Here is a 25,643-nt window from a genome sequence, read left to right on the forward strand (position 1 = left end):
CATCATTTACTGTAAGGTGGTTTCGCACCATGATTGATAATTATTCATAATTATTTTAAATAACATTAACATAAATTTAATAACACTTATTCCATACCATACATATGATTTTAAAATGTAAATATGATAAATATATAAAACATTAGTCACATCTTTCATACTTTATACAGTGGGACCCCGCTATAACACAGTAGTTGGGAGCCATAGAATCCGACCATGTTATGAACCAAACCGTGTTATATGCAACCAAGTCAGTTAGCTGAAGAAAATGTACCCCCCACAAAAAAAAATAAAAAATTGTCGGGGGGGGGGGGGTAATAAATGCGGGCGGTAAAATACGTGCTTCGTCGGCACAGTTGCTATCTTGAATTAATGCATATTAAATGAGAAATACACCTGTAGTGAAAAGAGAGAAGACATAATATAATAGTTTACTTTATTTAGAGAACCATGAATTGGTACATATACGTGAATACTGTTTATATATAAATGTCTAATGTATAGCATGAATAGAGTATCAACGCAGTGTACTCACCTGCGAACCTCATCATATACATTGAATCCACAATACAAGTGATTCCATCGAAAATATGCATACACAGCTTTAAAATATTCATGAATTTATTACAGGTCATATTGGTCTGAATTCAGTGGAAAAACATAGCACAGTCACGTAACGAATGACAAAGCACATTTACTTTGAAGTAAGTTCGAAGTTGGTAAAAGTTAGTTTGCGTTTTAAGCCGCCGTTGGCATAAACTCTTTCCCTACAAAAAGTAAACTTTCACAGCACAGTTAAAGTGTTCCAGTCACATTGGAAAATGCAAAAATCCATCAGATTCCATCACTTTTATTTAAGTTTGGTACTGACTTCCTTTGAAGAAAACGTCTTTACTGTTATTGAAAGATTGTAGTCAGCTTTCTTTAATGAAGGGTGCATGCGCTTTTGAAATTGCCACTAAAGAACAGCTTTGGAGAACCAAACGAATGCCCATTTCTTATTGTGGAGGCAGCATCAAATAATTGTATTGCATGACTGAGACGGGGATTTTTTTCCATTTGCTGAGGGTGTTTTCATAACAGTTGGTGCTTCAAAGGTAATGTTTCCTTTGAAATTTCAGCAAACTGTTTTATCTGGGTACATTTTTTAAAGAAATTGGCCGTCATTTAGACTATTCTAGTTACTGTCCCTCCATGCCTACGGAATAAACCAACAAGAATTTTTTTTTTTTTTTTTACATTTGTGGTAGCAGCGTGATGCTGCCTTCTACGCATGTGTCTGAAAATTAACAAAGGGTCAACGGACAATAGAGACGCAGGTGTTATGATGACATGGGTTATTACAGAAAACGTGAGTGTTCTGAAGGATTGAATTCTGAGTGAAAAGAAGAGGAATTTTACTTACCATCCACACACAAATGCCAGTCTTTTTAAATATATTAATTACTAGCAAGCGGCTGAAAATCCGATGAAAGACAGATTACGAGAGACTGCCTCGTTCGGTTGATCTCTGTTACCAGAAATGTCAACAACAAAAAGGCTGATATTTCACAACATACAGAACTCATGCTAGATGTCAGGATAAGCGGATTATGATATAACAATGCACTGTTTACATGGTTTGTCAGTATAGACAAAGAATTTGTTTATGTAACAATAGATAAATTTCAGTGCATTTTATATCCAGTTTGCAGCTTCCTTTCATGGGGCCTCTGAATTTCTGCACTCCAAACCAATGGTTGTATATAAAAGTTTAAACAGCCAACAATGTCGCCAACAAATAAAAAGAGCCACATGGTATGTTTTGCAGTCAATAAGGAAAATCAAGCCAAGTTTGCGACACTGGTGAAGACCTACGCGATCCCAGAATAAACTTTTTATGTGTTTTTTCTTCTTCTTACTTTTAAGAAGAAAAAAATACTTTTTTGTATACGAGAAAAATACTTTTTCATGTACGAGAAAAGTTCATATAAAATTTCAGGAGCCAAGCCATGATCATCTTGCATTATTCATACGCAATCTCTTCCCAAAATGATAAGCAGCTTTTTACGTTTATATTTGTACTTTTTAAGAATTTTTTTGTGCACAAGAAAAATACATGTATATGAAATTTCGGGAGCCACGCCACGACCGCGTTATATCCGAATTCGCATTATAATGGAGCGCGCTATAGCAGGGTCACACTGTATGTATATATTACTTACATCTGTGTGATTCCACCATAGAAATGCTATCCCTATTATAAAGCTACCTTCCTATGCAGAGGTGGGTGGTGGTCTTATAAGAGAGGGACTACTGCAGTACTGTGACCTTTAAGCTAAAGCACTTTCTGTCACATTCTTCTGAGCGGGTTTTAGAGATAAAGTTGTTTTAATAGCTTTAGCAATGACAGCATTACATGGCATATCAGTATCATTTGTATAAATTAAAGCTAGGACAATTGGTCAAACTCTGTTTAATCATTTTTGAAAAGAAGTCATTTAGAGGTTTCTATTTTCGGCAACAATGGCCTATCAACTCTGAATGGGTGTTTATGTCAGTATGCTTTATATTTAATTTAGTTCAACTGTGCTGAACAATTTTTGTGAAGTTATTTAAATGTTTTTCTATTGTTATTAACAGATGCTATAATTTCTGTTAGAAAATCAGTCTCATTAGTATATATTTGAAAGCTCTTTAGACTAAGATGCTTTATATCAAATTTGGTCAACTCCTGCTGAAAAGATTTTGCGAAAAGCTCTCATTAAGGTTTTTCTAATTTTTAGTTTTCTGTCAAATCTGGGCACATTCTGTTGAGTGGTTTTTAAGAAGAAGCTATTTTCAGTTTTCATGTTTTTAGTAATGTTGGTCATATTCAATGGTAGATCAGCATCATCTGTATCAGTCTAAAAGCCATCTATGTTAGGATATGTTCTGTAAAATCTGGTCAAATCATATTCAGCATTTAAGATGTAATTTAAACATTTTTCCATTTTTGAGGTTTTGGCTACATATTATTGCAAATGATCATCACTTCAAGAAATTTGAAAGCCCAGAATGCAGTTCACTGGAGTTTGCATACATTCAACAGAAAGCAGCTATTGAAGTAAAAAGCTTGCTGTGGCAGGCATTTTAGAGTTGTTGCTTACAGGTTTTCAAGGACTTCTGGCAGGTTTTTAAAAGTATTTATGGAAATTTAACTTTCTCCGTATGCACTATGTTTATCACTGCACAGACAGGCATTAACAGTGAAGAATAAAATACACATAACCAATTACTATGCCACTAGAGCAACAGATGCTATTCCAATATTGCATCAAGTAGGTGAAACAAATTTTCATCAGTGGCAAAGATACAAAATACAAGATCTGTTTTACCCATAAGATGAAATATATCTGTGATTCACTCAGAATAAGTAAATTTGTTTATGCTCTAATGTAGACTATCAAAAATATATAATAGATTTAAGTAGCAGGTGTCTTATGGTAAAGGTAGCCACTTACTGTTAATGCACTGTAGTGTTTTGTGTACTGGTACACAAAAAAATAGCTCTACTAGATACAGATATAAATTAATTGATATTTGCACGATAACTAACTACCAGATTCAAGGATATTAATTCAAAAACCAAAACTACACCCCAAAGAAACAAAAAGAAGTGTTTTATTGGTGTGTGGTAATTTGTATTGGTGTGAAATAAAATATCTCATAAGTTCAAGCTAAGCAAAATTTATGAGCTGCCATTTTTTAACCATCTGATCAATTAGAACGGATGACTGAATGAAGCTTGATTTGGCTATACACAAGAGATGACAGAAATGGACCTTTCTTTAATACAGACATCTGATCTTCAGTTTGATCTAACTGACTAATAATCACTTAATACTTGTTTAATTTGTCCATGTAATTTCTTGTCAAACTGGTCATTTTACTGTGAACAGCCAATGCTCAACAAAAGCGGCAATATCAAAGGAGTACCACAATCCAATGGAGTTAATCTGACATATACTGGTTTCCCTGTCTATGACAAGTTATGTCTTCAGAGTCACTTCATAACATGGAAAATGGCATCTGGTGCCACCTTGTAAGCTCAAAAAGACATTAACCTTGGACCATAAAAAAACCATATATGTTCAGAGGTTAGTGTACCAGATGAAAAGAAGGATGCAGGTTTAAACCCCACCCACAACAGGCTGGGGCTCTTCCCATGGTGCATTGCTGGGTGTGACACTTTACTTCAGTTGCAATGGTACGATATAGCCTTTCATCTGTTGATGTGCCATTAAACTCTAATGCTGAATTTTGATACTTAATGGTTTACTGTACTTACTTCCTGCTACAAGGACTTCAATAATTCTCTTGAAACCCTTTGAAGCTGCCAAGAGAAGGGGAGTTCTTTTTTTAGCATCCTGTATATTTGGGTTTGCTCTTCCCTGCAAGAAATGAATGAATCAAGCAATAAATTATTAAATTAATCAATTAGTCATTCCATCCATTAAGTAACTTGTGATACTAACATGGGCTAATTAAACAGGTGGACAAATTTTCAACAAAACTTATCCATGGTTACTATGATTTAGATAACTTGGAAAAGATGGGATTTTCAAGAATGAATAATGTACATGTATATCACAAAATAAGTTGACTTATTTAGTGCGGAAACTATACTTGCAAACATGGTTTTGACAATCTGGATAAGATAATTAATAAATATGAATAGACACTTGCAAAAATGTTATGTTGCTAACATGCTGACACTTCCAAAAACCCCAACATAATCATGCTTTTCTAAACACAATTTTCCAAACCAAACACAGAGGTACCTTTTCTGACACCAAGATATGCACCCATTTCATGTAAAAATAGTAAACAGTCATGTTAAATGCTCATAGAAAACTCGCTTAAGGGTAGTTTATTCCTTCAACTTACCTTTTCAAGGAGTAAACTAACAATCTCTATGCAATCATTGAATGCAGCAATGTGCAGAGCTGTAAATCCACCAGCGATAGTCCCATTTACAATGTCAGCTGACTTGCTCAAGATTATTTCTACTGCTCTGAAACAGGACAGACACTAAATTATGTAAATTAACAATTATAACAAGAATAAACACAAAAATAACAGAAGTCTCTTGAAGTGATGAACAGTTTTATGGCCAGAATGAATTCCAGGTATCAAAGAAAAGACCCCTTCTTTTTAACTGCTGAGTACTGAAACCATATGTGGTATTCTAGAGGAACATATAAAATTTTATATAAAAAACCCCAACAATTTCATACTTACCCAAGTTACTTGTTCACAAAATACCTGTTAAGTACATTGTACAGTTGGAACATTTCTGGTGCCAGTAGACTGGTTCTGACCGAGTTCTCTAATGTTATGCTAGAATGCATACAAATACAGTGCACGTTTTGGTTATTTTTATACAGTAGATGGCCTTTAAAACAGTATTTTTTGCCTACATCCAGTAGAATCACATGCGTCTTCTCAAAGTTTACATTGTGCTTTGTCAGCATATGAGAACAAGAATTACTTCAAAGGGACTAACACTCTACTGATCAAAAATAATTTCTAGGAATCCAAGATTAGACCATTTCATCATTTTAACTGCTGAGTGTTGAAACCATATCTGATATTCTGGAGTAATGAACCAGATTTTAAAGATGGCCATTTTTTGATGTAATATCAGCACTATTTTTATTTAAAATCAACCACACAATGTATGAAGTCTTTTGATAAAACCTAAAATCAAGGAATAGCAATGATAAGATTTTCAAGATGGTTATTAAAACAGCCATAATGGATCCATGGTCAGCATAATTTTCATTTAGGAACAAAAAGATATTGTACAAAGTCTTTTGGTGATATGAACCTTCACTTCAAAGTAGGGTAACACAATTTCCAAGATGGCCATTTTAGCATCTTTTCATTCTGGACCATCTGGACATCAATGGAAGCCTGGTGAAGTACTGTGTCAATATGACTCAAATTTAGCAGCAATATCGAGATTGCTGCCCAACAGCCATATGATCAGCACAAGTTTTATTTACCATCATAAGAAGCCTTTTGTTGAAAACCAGTTTTCCTAGTAGAATACTTCTCCAGTCATAATACCTTATAAGACCTACTAACACTTTTCAAATGCAGCCCTCCCAGATACTACTTTTAGCTAAAGGGAGCTAAAAGTTGTCTGCTGACCTAGATGACAGTCAAGCAGTGATCTCCCCTTAGGTATAAGGATTGGCCACAAAATACATGAACCTGTCAATTATTATTAAGTGGAATGCATGCTTTCTATGGATGTTATTGTGGGGAGGCTGGGAGGGTGTTTGTGTATTATGATTGGGTAATTCTTCTCAAAAAATTAGTCTCTTCTTTAAATATGTTACCCAATCATAATACCTAAGGAGAATAGGTAAGAGGTGGAAGAAGGTACATCCCCTTACCTCAGAGATACCACCTCTGGTCCCCTAAGGTATGTAAGACAGCTTCTAGGTAACTCGACTGAAGGGGACTTATCTGTCAGGGAATGGCTTCATATAGGGAAAAATCTTCTCCTGCAAATCCAGTGGAAGTCGTGAAGATTGATCTTAAGAAGAAGTTGATCAATGTGGAAGGGGGACCTGTTCAGCTGTGGATATAGGTTCCACAACATTGAATTTAGGGTGACAGATCTCAGATTTAAAAGCTAAAGAATGTGGACTCGGATATCCATCCCACAACTTGAAAGATGTTGGCTAGAAAACAGTTCCGGTCAATTGTAATGCTGTGGCAACTGCTCTAACCTCATGAGCCAAGATACATAAGAGGTTCATTTAAGGTGAGGTTAATTCTTGATAGGAACAGAAAATAACCCACTTAATATAGAACAAGATAGTCTGTGTTGATACATCCTTCTACTCTTCTTGAGAGGTGTAAATAGTCATGATCTCCCTTGATGCAGCGCAGCTCTGTTATATTACAGTATCAAGTCCAAGCCCAAACAGGGTCCTGTAGGTGGTCTGGAGGTGATGTATCCAGACTAGACAGACATTTCATGACGAAAGTCTGGTTACCCATGGCACTGGAAGAGGATGCCACTATGAGTAAAGACTGACCTGTCTTGTTGGAACTGCATGTAAGTCGGGTCTGTTGATAGGGCATGTTTTCGTCAATTCTGCCCACTGTTGTTAGTGCCATGAGGAAGCAGGTATTGCATGAAAGATGTGCCAGAGATGCCCTCGAGAGTAGTTCAAAAAGTGTCTTGTTAAGCAAAGTAAGTACCCAAGATAGGTTCTGCTTTGGGCACTGGGCTGATGTATTTGGCTGACTCACTATATTCAAAGATGGAGAAAAGGTCACATAAGTCTTTGTTTTGTCAGACATTCACTTGTTTTGTCAGACATCCACTCTTCAATAATGATGAAAGGTGTCAGTGATCATGGAGCAGTAACATTTTATCATACTTCCAAGAGCAGAAGAAGTTAGCTATTTGCGGCATAGACACACAGAGAAGTAAGATGTGTTACAATGTGAGTGGTGCAATAATGTTAGGGCAACACTCTAATTTTCTCATGCTTTCTGTTTCATTTTGGAACATTTGGTCCATTCAGGTACAAATCTGAGTGAAAACCAAGGGATGAAGAGACCACTCTGCCTGCTTTAGTTGACTGTTCCAGGACAAAGACTCAGCTGGTACGTTGGGCATCACAGGCCATGAATAACTTGCATGTGGATTTGTTTTGACAGCACCTCATTAGAAAGTCCCACACTAGGATGCGAGGATCTGGGCACTTGGCTCCTCCTTGTCATTTGAGGTAAGCCGCCACTGTAAAGTTGTTGAACAGAATCAGAACTCTCTTGCATTTCAATATTCTTGCCATCAGCAACTGGCTTTCACAATGGCCATAATCTCCAGATTATTGATATGCAAATGTCGTTCAGGGAGACCATGCACAGCTGTCTTCCTGAAAGAATGGTAGTCGGTGGGTTCCCCAGCCTTCTGTACTTGCATCAGGACAAACTGTGCCATGAGCCAAGCTGAATACCCCAATTCCTCAGATAGTGCTTGTTTGCAGATGGTGAAAGGTGGTCCAGTGGGCAAACTTTTGGCCTCCACTGGGTCAGAAGATACATTTGCAATGGGCACATAAAAGGGTGACCTAGGACAATGAGGTCTGCTGCCGCATTGTGCAAGCCCAGTAGGTGAAGTAATTCCCATGTGGACATAATTTCCTCAAAAGTGAAAAAGCCAACACGGTTTGTATTTTCAATGCCCAATCCTGAGGGAAATGAGTTATGTTGCCTGTGTACCCAAACCAAACCCAAGTGAACAAACTGTTGAGATTTTTCCTTCTTGAAGAGAAGCCCAGGTTGGTATTCAGTGTAACAAGGCTATCATCTCATATTTAGATATAGCTCACCTGATGCTTCTGCAGGATGTCATCCAGGAAACTTGTTGTGGTCACCGTAGAAATGGTCAGGATATGTGCCATTACTTGATTCATCATACCAGTGAAGACCCAGTGGCTAAAGTCAAGTCCCAATGAAAGTGTCCTTAATTGGTATACGATGTTGTAGGTGAATCGTAGGAACGTCCTGGATGCCATGAGAATAGGGACAATAAGATATGCATCTTTCAAGTCTACAATGATAGCGAAGTCTCCATCTTGGATGACATTCAAAATGCACTGTGGTGTTTCCGTTAAAAACCAAGGGGTGTGAATGAATTGAATGAAGGGATTTAGTTTGATAATCAGATGCAGAGTGCCTTTGGGAAAAGTCTGAAATAAAACCTCAAAGAAATGTTGGGAAAAATGATAGGACCCTCTTGGTGATTTATCCTCTTTGGTTTGTCAGAGCTGGCTTTTGCTGGGTGGAGCTTCAATAGGATGGTTTTCAGAAGTTTGTGTCCTACGTGTGGCCCTTGGGTCCTTTTGTTGATTTCCTGTACTATCCCTGTCTCGACACTGTGGTTGCAAGGGAAGGAAATTGGTCACCTTGGTGGCTTGTTTGTGGAATTCTTCAATCTGGCTGTTAAAAAGAACGTTAGAGGATAAAGGCTGTGCTCTTAGCTTGGCCTTAAGGTGGTCTTTCAGGAAAGTGCAGGCAGAGACCACAGAGTCATGTTCTGCCAATTCTAAATTTTTACCTGCAGTTATGACATTGGCCAAAATGTGTGTTGAATGGCTCTGTTCAGTACTTTGGACATTCTTGAGACCTACTTCCATGTATGCCCTGAGGTATTTAGTGTGGGAGAAGATAAGCTATGTTCCGCCTGTTAGAATATAGCCATAGAGACAAAGTCCAACATTGAAGCCATGGCAACAGTATTGCACACTAAATGCTGAGTGTCATCAAAGGCCATCCAATCCATACGTATGGAGTATGGCTTGGTCATCCCCATAGTGGAGATACATGTATCACTGTCGACTGATGGAGTTTCCAAATGAAATACTGATGTATGGCCAAGGCAGAACTGCTGACAAACTGCTGATGAAGGCAGGTCAGATTGTCCATAACTCTCAAAGACTGCAGAAGTAACTTAAGTTGGACTCTTCTGTTTCGTCAAAAGATCAACAGTTGCTGGGGCTCTGGTCCAGGTTGTTGACGGAGTAGGGGGAGGAGAACAGAACACTGGGGATCAAAGTCAGAAAATGTCCTCAATGGAGGCTCAGAAGGCTGAATCTTCACATGACATTGGATTGCCTAGAATTGATGAGAACAAGCAGCATATTCTTGGTTGACTGTGGTGAGGATGCTTATGACTTATCTGGTGTCTGCAGCTCACTAAAATCCCCTGTAATGCTTTTGACTTAGCTGGTGTCTGCAGCTCACTAAAATCCCCTGTAATGCTTTTGACTTAGCTGGTGTCTGTTGCTCACTAAAATCCCCTGTAATGCTTTTGACTTAGCTGGTGTCTGTTGCTCACTAAAATCCCCTGTAATGCTTTTGACTAAGCTGGTGTCTGTTGCTCACTAAAATCCCCTGTAATGCTTTTGACTTAGCTGGTGTCTGTTGCTCACTAAAATCCCCTGTAATGCTTTTGACTTAGCTGGTGTCTGTTGCTCACTAAACTCAAAGAATGGCCTGAATTAGAAACCAGGACTTCTAGACAGTCACTGAGTAAAAAGTCACTTCTTGTGGCAGAGTACAGAGAGACTGTGAAGCCACATCTGTTGAAACATGACGAACTAATTTGGCATTGTGCCAAATGAGTGTCGAGGCAGAATGTGGGTTAGACTGATCCCTGTACATGTCTGCAAAAGTCAGCTTTAATGTGCTGGTAGCTGGGCTGTTAGTGAATCTGGCCATTATATTGCTGTTTTGGCCCTTTGTGATCCCCAGTATATGGTCAAGGCTGGCTGCAACAGAAATAGTCCATCTGTGTGGGGAGGAAATCATCAGGATTGTAAGGTTGGGACAGATTGATAAATGTAATCAATCCACTGAGGTCAGCCAACAACTTTTAGCTCCCTTTAGCTAATAGTAGTATGGGGGGGGTGGATTTGCGAGATAATAATAGTTCTCCTAATGGCCATAATGGAGGTCAGATCAATACCGTTTTCGCTGAGGAGCAACAAGATTTTATAAGATTTCTTCTGGTGTAAACTGATGATGATTTTCTATTAAGAAATAACATCTAAAACAAAAATTTAGTGATGGCTGCCATGATGGTCATACTGGATGTCAGATCATCACAATTATTTCATTTAGGACCAACCAGACATATGGACATCACCGTCCATTCAAGAGGAATGGTAATAACAAGATTATGATAATGTTCAAAACATGTTACTCATCGTCAACTATTAACAACACCTTAGCATGTGATGTCACCATTACAATAAATGTCATTTATTTAATTTATCAACACAACTTACATTTACTGGCTGTATACTAAGAAAAGACAGAAAGAGAAAGAGACACAGAAACAGAGAGGAAAAGACAAGTTGGTGCGTAGATAAAGAGAAAAACTATTCATCTTCATCAAACAATGCATGAAAAAACATGTTCAGATAAATGCACACTCGCATGGACAAAACACAGAAGAACAAACAAGAGTCAATCAATCATTCTTGGCTCAATTAAAAAAAATAAAATTTGAAAAAAGGAATAAAATAATTTATGTTTGAACTCACTTTACATTGTTATGCACACATGCAAAATGGAGAACATCGAAACCAGCTTTATTCTTGAGACTGAATTTGCAAGTTGGTGATCCAAGCACTGCTTCAGTAACTCCAGGCTGGTTTTTCTTTTGAAGCACTGCATCATGCATAGGGGTGTCTTCATTCTTGTCCTGTAATGAAAAATGTTATTCAAGAGGAATATGTACTCCTTTTTATGCAATGTAATTAGAAAAATCTGAACCATTTAAAACAATTTTGATGGAAAACATTTTTAAAAAGACTTTTCCTGTATAACAGTAAAATAAAAATTCACATTTCTCAAAATCTAAATATTTGAAAATTCAAACCCTTGTTCCAATATCTGGGATTATTTTTCTCAAATGGAAAACCAGAAACGTTATCCCATTAAAATTAACATATACAGTTTAATTACGTTTCATCCATCAAATGTTGCTTTTCCAATGCTGGGAGAAAGTTGAAGCCAACAAGTATGAACCGTTTTCACAATCTTGTGTGAGGAATTGCTTCCCATGCTAGAACCATGGTCATTTTCATATATCTGAATGAATAATTAAATCATCGATTTTTATTTTCTTGTTTCTTTTTTACTCAGTGTTTGTCAACAAAGTTGTGCTACATACCAACCATTTCTACATCCCATTCTTCATGGTAAGGGCTCTGGGTTACCAATTGGTCTGAGGCACTTGAGTTTACAAATCACAGACTTACAAGATCTTCAAGATGACAGTGTATTGCACATACTCAGTTTCAGAGAGAAACCATTTTCATTTAGGACCAACAAGACTCTGGGATGAATCAGTTTGAAAAATACATGATGTCTGAGAGGAACCATTTTTATTTAGGACCAACATCACCCTGGGATGAATCAGTTTGAAAAATATCGTACAATTCTCCCAGTATTACAGGAGAAACTGTGATGACAAACTTGTGCAAATGGATGGACATACACTAGATGACTGAAAATTGCACACACTCTTCTGATCTTTCACCAGTAGAGCAAAAGTAACGATAAAATTCCCTGATTTAATCATGTCGTCTCTATAATAAAGTGATGTTTTAAATGGCATGAAGTTTTAATAATGCGAACTCCTTGTAGCTATAATAAAGTGTGTATAATGGCATGAAGTTTTAATCATGTGAACTCCTTGTAGCTATAATAAAGTGTGTATAATGGCATGAAGTTTTAATCATGTGAACTCCTTGTAGCTATAATAAAGTGTGTATAATGGCATGAAGATTTAATCATGTGAACTCCTTGTAGCTATAATAAAGTGTGTATAATGGCATGAAGATTTAATCATGTGAACTCCTTGTAGCTATAATAAAGTGTGTATAATGGCATGAAGTTTTAATCATGTGAACTCCTTGTAGCTATAATAAAGTGAGTAAAGTTTCATGATCCTCTGTTTTCTTTTAAAGTTTTTATTCAATCAGTTGTTAAAATAGATTTAGAACAGACATGCTATTGGATAGCACCATGACATATGCACCCTTTTACTATCATAATAGGGCCATAATAAAAACGAACATTAGAAGTCAATAACTTTTGGCTATTTTGGTTTATACTAATCAATTATGTGCTTTTGCCGAGTTTAATAACATAAATAATTTACTGAACTTTAAATAATGTTACTGGCAGATGAGAAGTAGTAAATAAGAATGAAAGAGATGAAATTAAAAAGTAAAAACATTTATTTTAATCAAAATATCACTGTCTGAACAAGCAGACTATGGCATTGGTGGACTATAAAACCCTAATACAGCATTATGGAACAGATAAGAAATCTGGTATGCGAGTAAAGCAAAGCGATGATCCAAAAAAAAGTCAAATATTGGCAGAGCTTATATTAGTGAAATATCTTATTTTGGAGCAGTACCATCCAGAAGATAGTACATGTAAGCTCTGGAAAATTGTACATAACAACCATAAAGAACAGTTTCCCAACATATTCAAGGTGACTAAGCTAGCTATGTACATGTACATATTGGGAGAAAACTGTGAAAGGACGGCTCCCAGCACAGAATAATATTCATACATAGATAAGGAACAGATAAAGCTCAGAAACAATCAAGAGATTAATGCTTATACAAAAAGAGGCTACATTTTTTAAAGATTTTGATTTTGATGGAGCTGTAAATGACTGGAGCAGGAAGCGAGATGGATACTGAAGCATTAGGTAAATGTTGGACTATAGCTGTCTCTTTCTCCCTATCCTTTTTTTGTACTCCTCACTTATTTTGGTGAAAAGGGAGGAACTCCTCCCTTTAGATAAAATTCTGTCAGAATCTCTTCTTAAATCGTACATGGGAAAAAAATTTTGAATGTCTCTTTTTATGCTTAAATATTTAATCACTGACTAAATGTGCCAATAACAAATAAATAAAATTATCACAGATTCGGCAAGATGCAAATTTCAAACTACATAAGTTTGTCACCTTCTGTTTTTTTTTGTTTCTTTTACAGACTGGGAGTGGGTGCTGTCAGTAGTTTTCCTTTTTCACTAAAAAATAGTACCTGAGGCTGTGGCAGTTTTTTTTTTCTTCCACAGGAAGTACAATGTGATAGATTGGTTTAGTACTCAACCCCACTCCCACACCTGGACTTGTTCAAGATAAGATTTTCTTTGCATGAAGAAATTGCATTATTTATTCCATATTGAAGATAACACAATGTCTTTCATGTTGAAGTAAGAGATAAAATTGGTAATAAGATATTTTCAAAGCATCCATGCAGAGCAAAACAAAGGGATTGGAGGTAAGGTTAGTCTGGTATCTTATCAATTGGAGCATCCTTAAATGGCCTAAAACGTTGAACTGACAACAGATAGTCTATTTTTAAAGTATTTTTGTTATCTTGTTATGGATGACAATGTCATATGAATAGATACTAAATATAATAAGTCTACTCTATGTCTGTCTGTCTTTAATCAGCATACTGGAAATACAACCAACATGTCAACACATAAAAAGGCACCAACCTACCACTGACTGACCTTCTAAAGATGGAAAGACCTTCAAATTCATATTTGTATCATTTCACCCCTAATACAAATTGTACATGGAGCAAGTTCTTCAATTTTCTTTATTATGCCTACATATACGTTTAGCTTATTATCAATGTTTTTTTGTTTTATTTTCTTATTGCTTCCGTTATTATTATTTTTGTGTTTGCAACTATATACATGTACTGTATATGTAAATATCCAGAAGACCAAAAGGAGGGTAAGATCCATGCAACTAATTGTGTCACCCTCTTTAATGAAAGTTATCATAATGCTGGAAAAGTGAATATGTGTATATTCCCGAGATTAATAAGCCCATGACCTGAGCACCTTTGATCATTATCAGTCCTGTCACAAGCCTTCTATAGTGTGATTTGAATTTTTCATCTTAAGTAATCATTCGCTCTATTTAAAAAATTTATTATGAAAATCAGTGTTTCCATTTTTCCACACTCCACACTGTGTTGTAAAAAATTCTAGCAGCATTTTCATTAAAAGATTTAATCAACAATCATGTATTATGTCTTGACTGGTTCCCCAATCCAATCAAATCAATAAGACAATGTGTCAGCCAATGAAATTAATTGTCTTCTTTGGCAAATATGAATACTCTATTAAGTAAGTATGGGATGCACTCAATTCAGTCTAAAATTAAAACAAACAATCTTTCATCTTCATTTTCTTGGGTCTTTTAATGCACACCATGGGTGCCATGGAGGGATCTCTTGTACCAAAAACGACAAATTAGGGTCATTTTCACAGGGGGACAGCCAAGGATAAACCCTGCTGACCATACCATTATTAGAACAAATTACATCATAACAGAATGATTTGTTATTATATTTCAGTCATTTCTTTCACATTGTATTGTGTTATATTTATGTCGTGTCCTTATTTTTTTCTCTCTTTGAATTGCTAATTATTCTGATTGTATACTGTATTTTATTTCTCTGTTGATATATGTATTTCAAACATGTGACCCAAGTGGGTCTGAGATCATTCACCTAGCTGATATCTGAATAATAGCCAAATGCAAGAACAGTTTGTCAAGAAATCTGGGTCAGAAGAAAGTTTTATGAAATGTCTTCCAATGCCATTGATATCATATGTTAGGGATACAGGTTTTTCATGTTTTCATTTTCTATTGTCAATGGCACATCAGTATCAATGTCATTATTGATAGGTTTTTATGCCAGGAGGCTTTCTGGTGAAAATGAATAAAATCTGTGAGTCTATTGGGGGGGATAACGTTATTTGCATATTTTCTCTTTATAGAAATGGCAGCCTTATTTGATGGCAGATATGCATCATTTTTATAAATAAAAAATGTCTTCAAGCTAGGATGATTTCTGTCAAGTTTATTCAAATTCTGTTCAGTAGTTTTTGAGAATAGTGTTTTTTAAAAGGTATTTCTACTTTTGATAACAGCAGCCATAACTGATCACATATCAGTACCATCTTTTCACACTTAAAAGATCTTCAGGTTAGGATTTTTCAGAGCAAATTTGGTCAAAATTTTTAATGTTTTTGGAGAAGAAAGCATTTAAATGGTTTCCCTCTTTTGTAGCAGTGGCCATATGTTACGGTGAATTGACATCATTTGTACAAATGTGAAAGCCCCTTCATGCCGTGATCCTCTACATCATGCTTAGTTGGTACTGGTCCAGATTTATTAAGAATAAATTGAAAACAGCAAATGTTGACAGATGTGCAATGGACAACACGACACTTGCCTCATGGTCAGGTGAGCTAAAAATTGATATATCAATAAATTGTTTCAATCCAAACAGTATCTTCACAAGATGAACACATATTGTAATTTTGGTGGCACTGTATTACATGATGTCTGAATTCAAGCTGAATCATTATTTTAAGCATTGTTGAATAAAGCACAAAAGTTAGGTCACAGCTACATAATTTTGACATGCAACACACTCCCATCCAAACAGGCACCTTCACTGCAAGTTGCAATTAAGCTTTAATAAATGTGCTGAAATAATAATTATACCCTGGACACAGATTTTCAATGGATGAATGGATGGGGGACTGGACAAAGTGAATCCAACTTCCCATCCATTCCTCTTAGCAAAAATGTCCACAATCCTTAGCATAAAATTGTGGTGCAATATATAGCAAAGTAACAGAACAATAGGAGAAAAGGTTGTAATATTCTGTACCTTGATTGTGACATCACATCCTTTTTCCACAAGCAGTTTCAATGTGTTTATATCTGCTGTGTTGACTGCCACAATAACTGGAACCATACCTGCTTTATTCTGAGAATTAATCTTGATACCTTTGGAGTTTATTAGAATTTCTACAACTTCTGGCTGTTTTCTGAAAGAAGAATAAACAGAGCAGAATGAATTAGACTTTAAACATGCAGACATTTTTTACCATACTGAAATTAATTCCGTTTTATTGTTTAGATATAGGAACAAGTCAGAACAATATGTGTTTAAAAAAAGAAAGTGCTCATAGTATTCATACTCTCACACCTAAAATGATCATATATGCAAGACACTATAAACAATACATAATATTATTTCCAAACAAATCCAAAACTGCAAAAACTGAAACACTGAAGATATAAAATAGATTTCCTATAAGATCAGATATGAGAATGTCAAAATGTTTTATGTTTCATTATATTTTATCATTCAATGAGTTCCCCCTCCACTCACCTTTGCCCCAGTTCCACCAAAAAAGTCGTGAGTTAATGCATTGGTAATATTCATCGGTAAAAAACTGATCCTAAACCTCTCCAAAATGGAGGTGCACAGTATGTTGCAATGATGAGTTGCTAGGTATGTACCTTCCACCACAAGGGGCCCCAAGTGGCCGAGTGGTCTAAAGCACTCTCTGTTACAGATCACTGCCATCTCACCTCTGTCTGCATAGGTTCGAATCTTGGGTTCGGCCAATGTGGGTATGTGAGAAAGCTTGCCACTAGCTTCTCGAGGGTCGGTGTTTCTTTCTGGGCATTTCCCGGGTTCTTCCTCCACCATTAATACTGGCCGCCATGTATAGCCTATCGTGTGCTGAAAAATGGCATTAACCCTACAACAACAACAACAACCTTCCACCACATACATCAAGTAAAGAAGGAAAATAATAAGCTTCACTACAATAAGTAGGTCACAAGATCCTGTACTTTAAACAGATTAATTAAAGAGGTTTGTGTCACCTTCTGGAGTGCAAAAGTCTGAAAGTTATAAAAATAAAAATCAGTGTGACACTGTGTTTTTGGTGTGGCCACTTTCCATTTATAAAAACGAGACTGAGATGTCAGAGTGATACAGAATTAGATAGCATAGAAGAATAGACATTATATTGATTATGTGCTTTAAGTAAATAAAAAGATAATTTCAAAAGAGTCTTGTTTATTAAGACTTGTTATATTTATCACCAATGTAAAAAGAAAATCAGTGTGTCTTCCTAGTTCAATTTAAACAATATAGCCTCCCAGTTTTACATAACAGGAAAATGTCATTTTTAGAGGTGCAAAATTATGTAATACTTTCTTGCAATTATTTCATTGCTTTATCATTTCATCCATGTTTTTTTCCAGTCCAAAGTGAGTATTCCCTCCTCCAGTTAGTAACTGAAGGTCTAGAACAAGAAAACCCAACATGATCATAATCTGATTTGATAGCTATTCCCATTCATTATACTGTCCTATATACCCCTATATTCCCATTCATTATACTGTCCTATATACCCCTATATTCCCATTCATTTGGAATACTGTCCTATATACCCCTATATTCCCATTCATTATACTGTCCTATATACCCCTATATTCCCATTCATTTGGAATACTGTCCTATATACCCCTATATTCCCATTCATTATACTGTCCTATATACCCCTATATTCCCATTCATTTGGAATACTGTCCTATATACCCCTATATTCCCATTCATTTGAAATACTATGAGTCCTATATACCCCTATTTTCCCATTCATTTGGAATACTGTGAGCCCTATATACCCCTATATTCCCATTCATCTGAATACTGTGAGTCCTTTATACCCCTATATTCCCATTCATTTAGAATACTGTGAGGCCTATATACCCCTATATTCCCATTCATTTGGAATACTGTGAGTCCTATATACCCCTATATTCCCATTCATTCAGAATATTGTGAGTCCTATATACCCCTATATTCTCATTCATTTGGAATACTGTGAGTCCTATATATACCCCTATATTTCCATTCATTCAGAATACTGTCCTATTTACCCCTATATTCCCATTCATTTGGAATACTGTCCTTGATACCCCTCCTTGTCTCTGTGTTACTGTTCAACACCTATTCGAAATTGGTTTCAATGACCTGTCAATGGGAAGAAATTGAGTTGACATTCCACCTTTCTCATTGTTCCTGTTCAAACTTTATTTTCATTGCTAGCAGAAGAAGACCACTCCGGTGGCCAAGAGGTTAGAGCGTCCGCCTTGGATGTGGGAGGTCATGGGTTAGATCCCCAGCTGAATCATACCAAGGACTTACAAAAATGGTACTAACAGCTGCCTCGCTTGGCACTCAGCATTAAGAGGTTAGTGTCAGAACTGATCGACCTGGTGTCAGAATAATGTAACTGGGTGGGACATCATGCTACATGTCTGCAGCATGATGCCCCAGTGCTAGACATCACTATAAACTGTCACACTGCAGACATTGTAGCGATATGACTGAAAAATTGGTAAAGCTACGTTAAAAAATCCAAATCACACACACACACACACACACTCTCATTGCAAGCAGAACCAATATATGTGCAGCAACCAGTCCTAGAACCGAAGAGATAATCTGAAATCATGGAATTATCATATTGGTGAGTAAACTCAAGTGTTGTATTTTGCCAGTTTACGGGACTGCAGTTTGGTGGCAGAGTACTGTTTAACTTTTACAATTAAATATGCCAAAAGATGACTTTGTAATGTTGCTTCACACAATTATTCAGATGACAACTCTGGAGATCATTATTATTTACTGTTGCATTTGCCAAACAGCAGTAATCAATGCAATGTTGTCAGTTATCAACAACAGTGTCATGAGATTATAAAATATCACACACGCTTATTAATCTTAATTCAATTATACATCAGGGTATTTTTTTCCTCTCGTACATCAAATTCAACAATTGTTCTGAGGTTGTTATATCTAGTTCCTTTCATTCTCAAAGAAGATGGCACTTATTATATTTAAAAATGTCTTAAGGCAGGGGTGGGCAAACTATGGCCTGCAGGCCTCATGTGGCCCGCTAGAGGCTTTCATGTGGCCTGCCAAGGGTTTTCATGTGGCCTAGGAACAAGTCATCATTCGCACTGACTCTGTTTATGTTACTCTGTTTATCAAATAAATGTGCTTCGTTTGAAGTTTAAGTTTTCAAATATTAACAACATATTAACAACTGAAAATTAATTAGATGTTATTTAGAAGAACCTTTTGTTTTTGCTATTTCAAATATTAATAATTTTACTTAATGAACTATGCAGCCTGCGACAAGGTGTAAATTTGTGTATGCGGCACTTGCACTGGAAAGTTTGCCCACCTCTGTCTTAAGGTATCAAGGTTCAATGCATTTTTTTCGTGTTTAAAGATCTAAAGTACCAATCATCTGACATATGTCATAGCCCTTACAAAAGGGATGGGAAAACTAAAATTTAGGACCACTTTAAAGGATGATCTTGAATGACATTTACAGTTGTCTCTGAGACTTATTAAGTGATTTTTTAATGATCAACTAAAAATGAAATGCTTTTTGCCAAAGAGGTAAATAGCAACACAAAAAAATCCTGGCTGCATTAAGTACATGTTGCTGTAATCTATTTCAGTGGATGATACCTGAATCATACCAAAAGCAGAAGAGGATGCAGAATTTTATTCTGAGAAGATTTTGTTTAGAAGAGGTGGTTCAGTCATGTTTTTCAACTAATAGTGTAATGATTTTGATATCTTTTTATGAGGATGATGTCATAATCAAATTCGTATAGGAACATGATGATTTAAGCATATATATCAAATATGATCAAAGTCAAATCATCAATAAGGCATTAAGAGTGTGGAAATCTCAGCCAATCAGATGCAATACCACCTTATTTTCATGTGTAGATGTTGCTCAAACTTATGTAAAATCTTAACGATATAAGCTTACACAGCAAATTGGATCAGAAATATGACTGCTAAAGCATTCACAAGCTTAGCCAATCAGATGCAATATTACCTCATTAATATGCCCAGATGTCTCTCAGAACTGAACTCATCTGAGGTCGTGATGATATAAGCTTACATATAAAATTTGATCAGAAATGAAGCCCCTAGAGGGTTCTCAAGCATGTGCTGATGGACAGATACACTATGGATGACAGATGACTGTGGACAACACAAAGTGGACACTGGGACACACCATCAGTCATCAAGTCTTTGGCCAGGTGAGCTGAATATGTCACAGGGGTGCAATAATAACAGGCTAGCAGCAAACAACTACTTGAAAGCTGAGATGTATCATGAGACACTCAGATGCATGAGGGCATTACCGTTATATCTGAGCCATACCATTTTATGACAGGGTATGTTTTCCCACATTTCTTGTTCAGTTTAGATATATAAGTGTACATACCCAAACACAGCATAATGAAGAGGTGTATCACCCTCAGCATCAGCAAGGTTCACATCAGCATTCTGTCTGATCAGAAGCTTCACAATTTCAAGATACCCTTCATGACTTGCCAGCTGTAGTCCTGTCCTACCTCCATCTGCCACTTTATAGTCCACCTGAAACAAAAGACACAATAAAGCATGATTCTTTTAGCAGTGGAATATTGTTCTGTGATTAATTAGTCTTAGAATGAGATTGCATCAAGTAATCCTATCAAAGTTATCATGGATTTGTATGACTGTGACTAGAATTTCTTTCAGTTGGTGGAAGAAAAATATGGCAAAAAGACCTCCATTTTGTTCCGTAGGAATGCATCAGGAATATTCTTTGTCAACATACTAGTTCTTGACAAAAGGTACTAAACAGAGTGATTTCAGATCCACAATAAAAAGAAAAATCTTCCATCCTGAGGGCACCCTATCTTCAGTACTGGTACATAAAGTGAATAAATGGCTTCATAATTAATAAATTAATTAACCATGGTTTATGATACTGTATATAACAGTTCAAGGGACTGGAAGCTATTGGCATACATTGTTTTAGATGATATTTAAGACTTTCTGTAAATGTAAGATTAATTGCAGTCAAAAGACAACTGATATTTCATTATTCTTGACGAATTGATCAGTGAAAAAAATAGACCTGAATAGGAGGACCACACCAGTGGCCAAAGTGGTTAGAGCATCTGCCTTGAATGTGGGAGGTCATGGGTTCAAACCCCAGCCGAGTCATATCAAAGACTTCTACAAATGGTTGCAGCTGCTTGCTTGGCACTCAGCATTAAGAGGTTAGTGTTAGGACTAGTCAGCCTGGTGTGAGGATAATGTGACTGGGTGGGACATGATGCTACATGTCTGCAGCATGATGCCCCCGTGCTAGACATTGCTATAAACTGCCACATTGCAGACATAGTAGCAATATGACTGAAATAAAATTGTTGAAGCTACGTTAAAAAAGCAAATCACACACAAACACACCTGAATAGGAGAGGAAAAATTGAACAAACTGAATACCTAACAACAGATTATGAATCTACTCTGACTTGTACTTTGATCTACCCTTACATTTTTATCTTTATCAGCATGAAAATATGACTGGATCTTACATGTATTTCTTGTTGTTATTATGATATCCACTGCTGTTCATTAACAGTTGACAATGACCTTTATAGTCTTTCCAGCATTACTTTGTGAAAAAGTTGAGAGAAAGTGCAGAAAATGATATATTTTATACAGAAAAAGAGTATGAAATTTACATAAATTATTGAAAAAAATAAAATCTTAACTTCATAATGAGGTTACTGATACCAGAAAAACACAAGCTGCACATAATTGCGACAACAGGGACTTGTATCACTGTTTATAATTTACCTATAAATAATATATATATAGAAAAGCTAATAACTTTGCCAAGATAACACACCACAACAGCTGCAAAGAAATATGCTCTGAGCATGCTTACACAATGACAGAACATTATTCTTTCATCCATCTTGCTCTCTTTGGTTTATTGATAACAACAAAATGTCTTTTGAGTAGTTTATTTATACTCTAAGTTCAAAAGTTAAGAGTAAAATGAGACAAAAATTGTACATTTATTTTATATATTAGTACTGTTATGAGTCATATATAATCTGTTCTGGTCTAACTCGATTATTTTTGTAGTCATTGGTCCAAACTATATTTTTTATAATCAGTTTTCACACCCTGAAAAGAATAATTATTTGCCAAAAAAATACCAAAATTACAGGGTTTTTTAATAAAATTTATGATTTCCAGTTATTATTTTATTACTGTTTTCTTAAGGAAAAGCTTCAGCTAAAGGGGGAAATTTACAGTAAGTTACACAAAGTACCAAAATGGCATGAAGGGTTGAACTGTAAAGCTTTTACAAAGTACCAAAATGGCATGAAGGGTTGAACCGTAAAGCTTTTACAAAGTACCCAAATGTCAAGAAGGGTTGAACTGTAAAGCTTTCACAAAGTACCCAAATCTTCCCTATTTCACTCATCCCGTGAACAGCCTTCAACAACAATCAACTTGTAGAACATTAATTATAAGATATTTACATACCAAGACGAAAAGTGGTTTATGTTAAGTGCTTCACAAACATGCCATTTCTCAATGACCAACCTAGCTATGCACGTCTTCTTTAGCCCAGTTCGAGTTGAAAACGCCATTATTGTAAAAAAACAATATTTTAAACTCATATTCTAATTTTTATTTTTGAAGTGTAAATCAATTCTGGGTCATAGTTGAATCAAGGACTATTAATTACTCATTATCTGTCTCTGTCTCTATTAATCTTATTGATAAAAGTGAACTTTAGTTTTTGACCTGTTTACATTTGTATCACTGCACAAGCTATCCGCACCACATAATTCGGATGAAGTGCATTACAATTATTGTAACAATTTTAACCACACTGTTGTTTGAACGCTAAAATGTATTTACATGCCACTGAAAATCTACACTTAATTTTTTAAGTGTAAACCTAACTATTTTATCTTAAGGAAATTTTCCATGTGCATTCTTCCATTTGAAAGTTACAGCAGTATCCACAATATGTAATTTTTACTTTAGCCATCATTTTTCATTCAAAACTGTGAGAGGAAGTGCCCATCATTATGCTTCAGTGTATGAAAGTAAATTGTAAAGCAAATTATGTTTCTCCGAAAATTCTTACCCAATCACATTACATTAGAACATTAGCCTGCTACCTCATGAATCCAGCCCTGCTAAAAGACGTAAATTGTCTTATGGTCTTACAATTAGCAATACCTGGGAATGGCCACTATTCCAGGAAGGAAGGCTGTCATCAATACCTTTCATTTCTGTAAAGATTGATCCTGGAGGCAAAACAGACCTCTTTCGATCCGACAACACTGTGGTAATGACCTATATTCTCAAACAGGGAGGTACCAGACCACTTTCCAGTGTTCTGATTTATAATTTTTCTATGTGGGTGCAACAATCCCCATATCAACTTACAATTCAGACACCTTCTGGCTGCATCAGTGGCTTCACAAAGAATCAATCCAGAAGGTGTCATCTCATTCACACAGAATGTCTCTTCCATCAGTTGGTTGTCACTTGGATTCAAACACTTCTAGGGGATCCAATGATCAACAGGTTGGCGACGAGGAGGAATCAACAGCTTCCCTTCGTCCCACCGGTCAAGACACAGCAGCTTGAGCCCTGAGTTGCACTGTCAGCCATCTGGGTCATGGACCTATCATACAGACCATGTTTATTGATAGCTTTAGATTCAGCATGCAGGGTAAGATGGCTGCATCCCACTTTAAGTTCATCTGAATTCTCTTCAGTTCAGATTGGAGGGTTCAGTGGTTCTCAAGATACCATTGAGGTTTGTAGCCCAGAACAGAATACCATCTGCTGGTAGTCAACCAGTGTCCCTGCATGGTTTTTTCCACAGCCAGGTTGAGAACAGCAGCCATGCAAGATTCTATTCACGCCCTCAGGGCAGGGACCAATGATTCTCAGACACATTCCGACATGATGGCAGATGTGATATTGAGCATGATAAAGATCCCTCAGATATGTTAGACAATTTGATTTCCAGCAACCAAAATCCATAACACTATTTCCAAAATGGAATTTGTTTTGGGTTCTAATTTGGATAAACTCAAGCATGTTTGAACCTCTCGTTTGAAAAAGTTCCCATCATACAAGACATACTTTCTGATAGCTTTAGCTTTCACATGCAGGATCAGTGAGCTACATGCCCTTTCAGTTGACCTGAACTGTCTTTTGTTCAGTTCAGATCATTCAGCAGTCCTTATTACATAACAAGGTCTAGTTGCCAAGAAACCATTGCTGTCCATAGGTAACCAATGAGCCATCATTTGTCCTTTCTTTCCCATAGACAAGTCTAGAGAGACAGAAATGCAAAATCCTACTTGAGATGCTCAGAGACAAGTTGTTGCATGAGCAATGCCTGTTCTCATGTGGCTTATTGCTCCGAAGTTTTGAGCAATCTCCGTGAGACAGAACACAGGATATCACACTTCACACCCTTTATTCTTGGCTAAAGGGGGTACTATGATATCTCACCAGATCTGAGCAGCCTCACATCTGCATCCTCATGTAACACTTGAGACATAGAGAGACAAGTTGTGACATGCACAAATATCACTTCCTCCCAGTCAAGGTCAGAAAACAATGCATCACCCATCATGACCTTGCTTTGTGGTTGAAGTGGGTTATATGCTCTGCGTACTCTGAGATCTCTCAAGATCACAGTTGCCTCATGAGGATTCCAGCTCATGAGATTAGAGCCATTTCTGCAAGCCTCACTTTTGAATGCAGTGTTTCAATCTGAAACATTACAGAAGCTGTTGACTGGCATGCAGGTTAACCTTCTCAAGTTTGCCATCAGCGATTTAGCATCGCAGAGACGAGCATAGGATCTGGTAGGGCTGGTGGCAGCAGCACAGATGGCCACCAGACCCAACTAGACCAATCAACACAGCCCATTAGCTTCATCTTCTTAGCTGTGTGTGTGTTTGTGTGTGTGTATGTGTGTGTGATATATATATATATATATATATATATATATATATATATATATATATATATATATATATATATATATATATATATATATACATACATATATATATATATATATATATATATATATATATATATATATATATATATATATATATATATATATATATATGCACACACACCATGCAGGTATCAGAGTTAATGACTTGCTAAGCTAAAAACTGGCAACAAATGGTGGCATCAAGGGGAGGTAATGGACAAGAGTTACTGCCCTTTGCCTATCTAAAAAAAAGGACCATAAGACAATTTTTTGTCTTATAGTAGGGCTA

General features: G+C 36.3%; 1 protein-coding gene across 2 annotated transcripts in view; it reads right to left on the reverse strand.

The window, feature by feature from the left end:
- Positions 1 to 25,643, reverse strand: part of LOC149802249 (E3 ubiquitin-protein ligase MIB2-like) — a 112,312-nt gene that overhangs the window by 30,514 nt on the left and 56,155 nt on the right. For both annotated transcript variants that reach the window (XM_089956675.1, XM_089956676.1), the window contains exons 12-16: positions 20,744 to 20,898; positions 16,291 to 16,450; positions 11,100 to 11,260; positions 4,909 to 5,035; positions 4,310 to 4,412 (exon numbers count right to left, since the gene is read on the reverse strand). In XM_089956675.1, the coding sequence (XP_089812801.1) occupies positions 4,310 to 4,412; positions 4,909 to 5,035; positions 11,100 to 11,260; positions 16,291 to 16,450; positions 20,744 to 20,898 (706 nt within the window). The remainder of the gene's footprint in view (positions 1 to 4,309; positions 4,413 to 4,908; positions 5,036 to 11,099; positions 11,261 to 16,290; positions 16,451 to 20,743; positions 20,899 to 25,643) is intronic.

This window comes from Sinohyriopsis cumingii, chromosome 4 (assembly GCF_028554795.1).
Source record: "Sinohyriopsis cumingii isolate HCF-2022 chromosome 4, ASM2855479v2, whole genome shotgun sequence".
NCBI classification, from domain to species: domain Eukaryota; kingdom Metazoa; phylum Mollusca; class Bivalvia; order Unionida; family Unionidae; genus Sinohyriopsis; species Sinohyriopsis cumingii.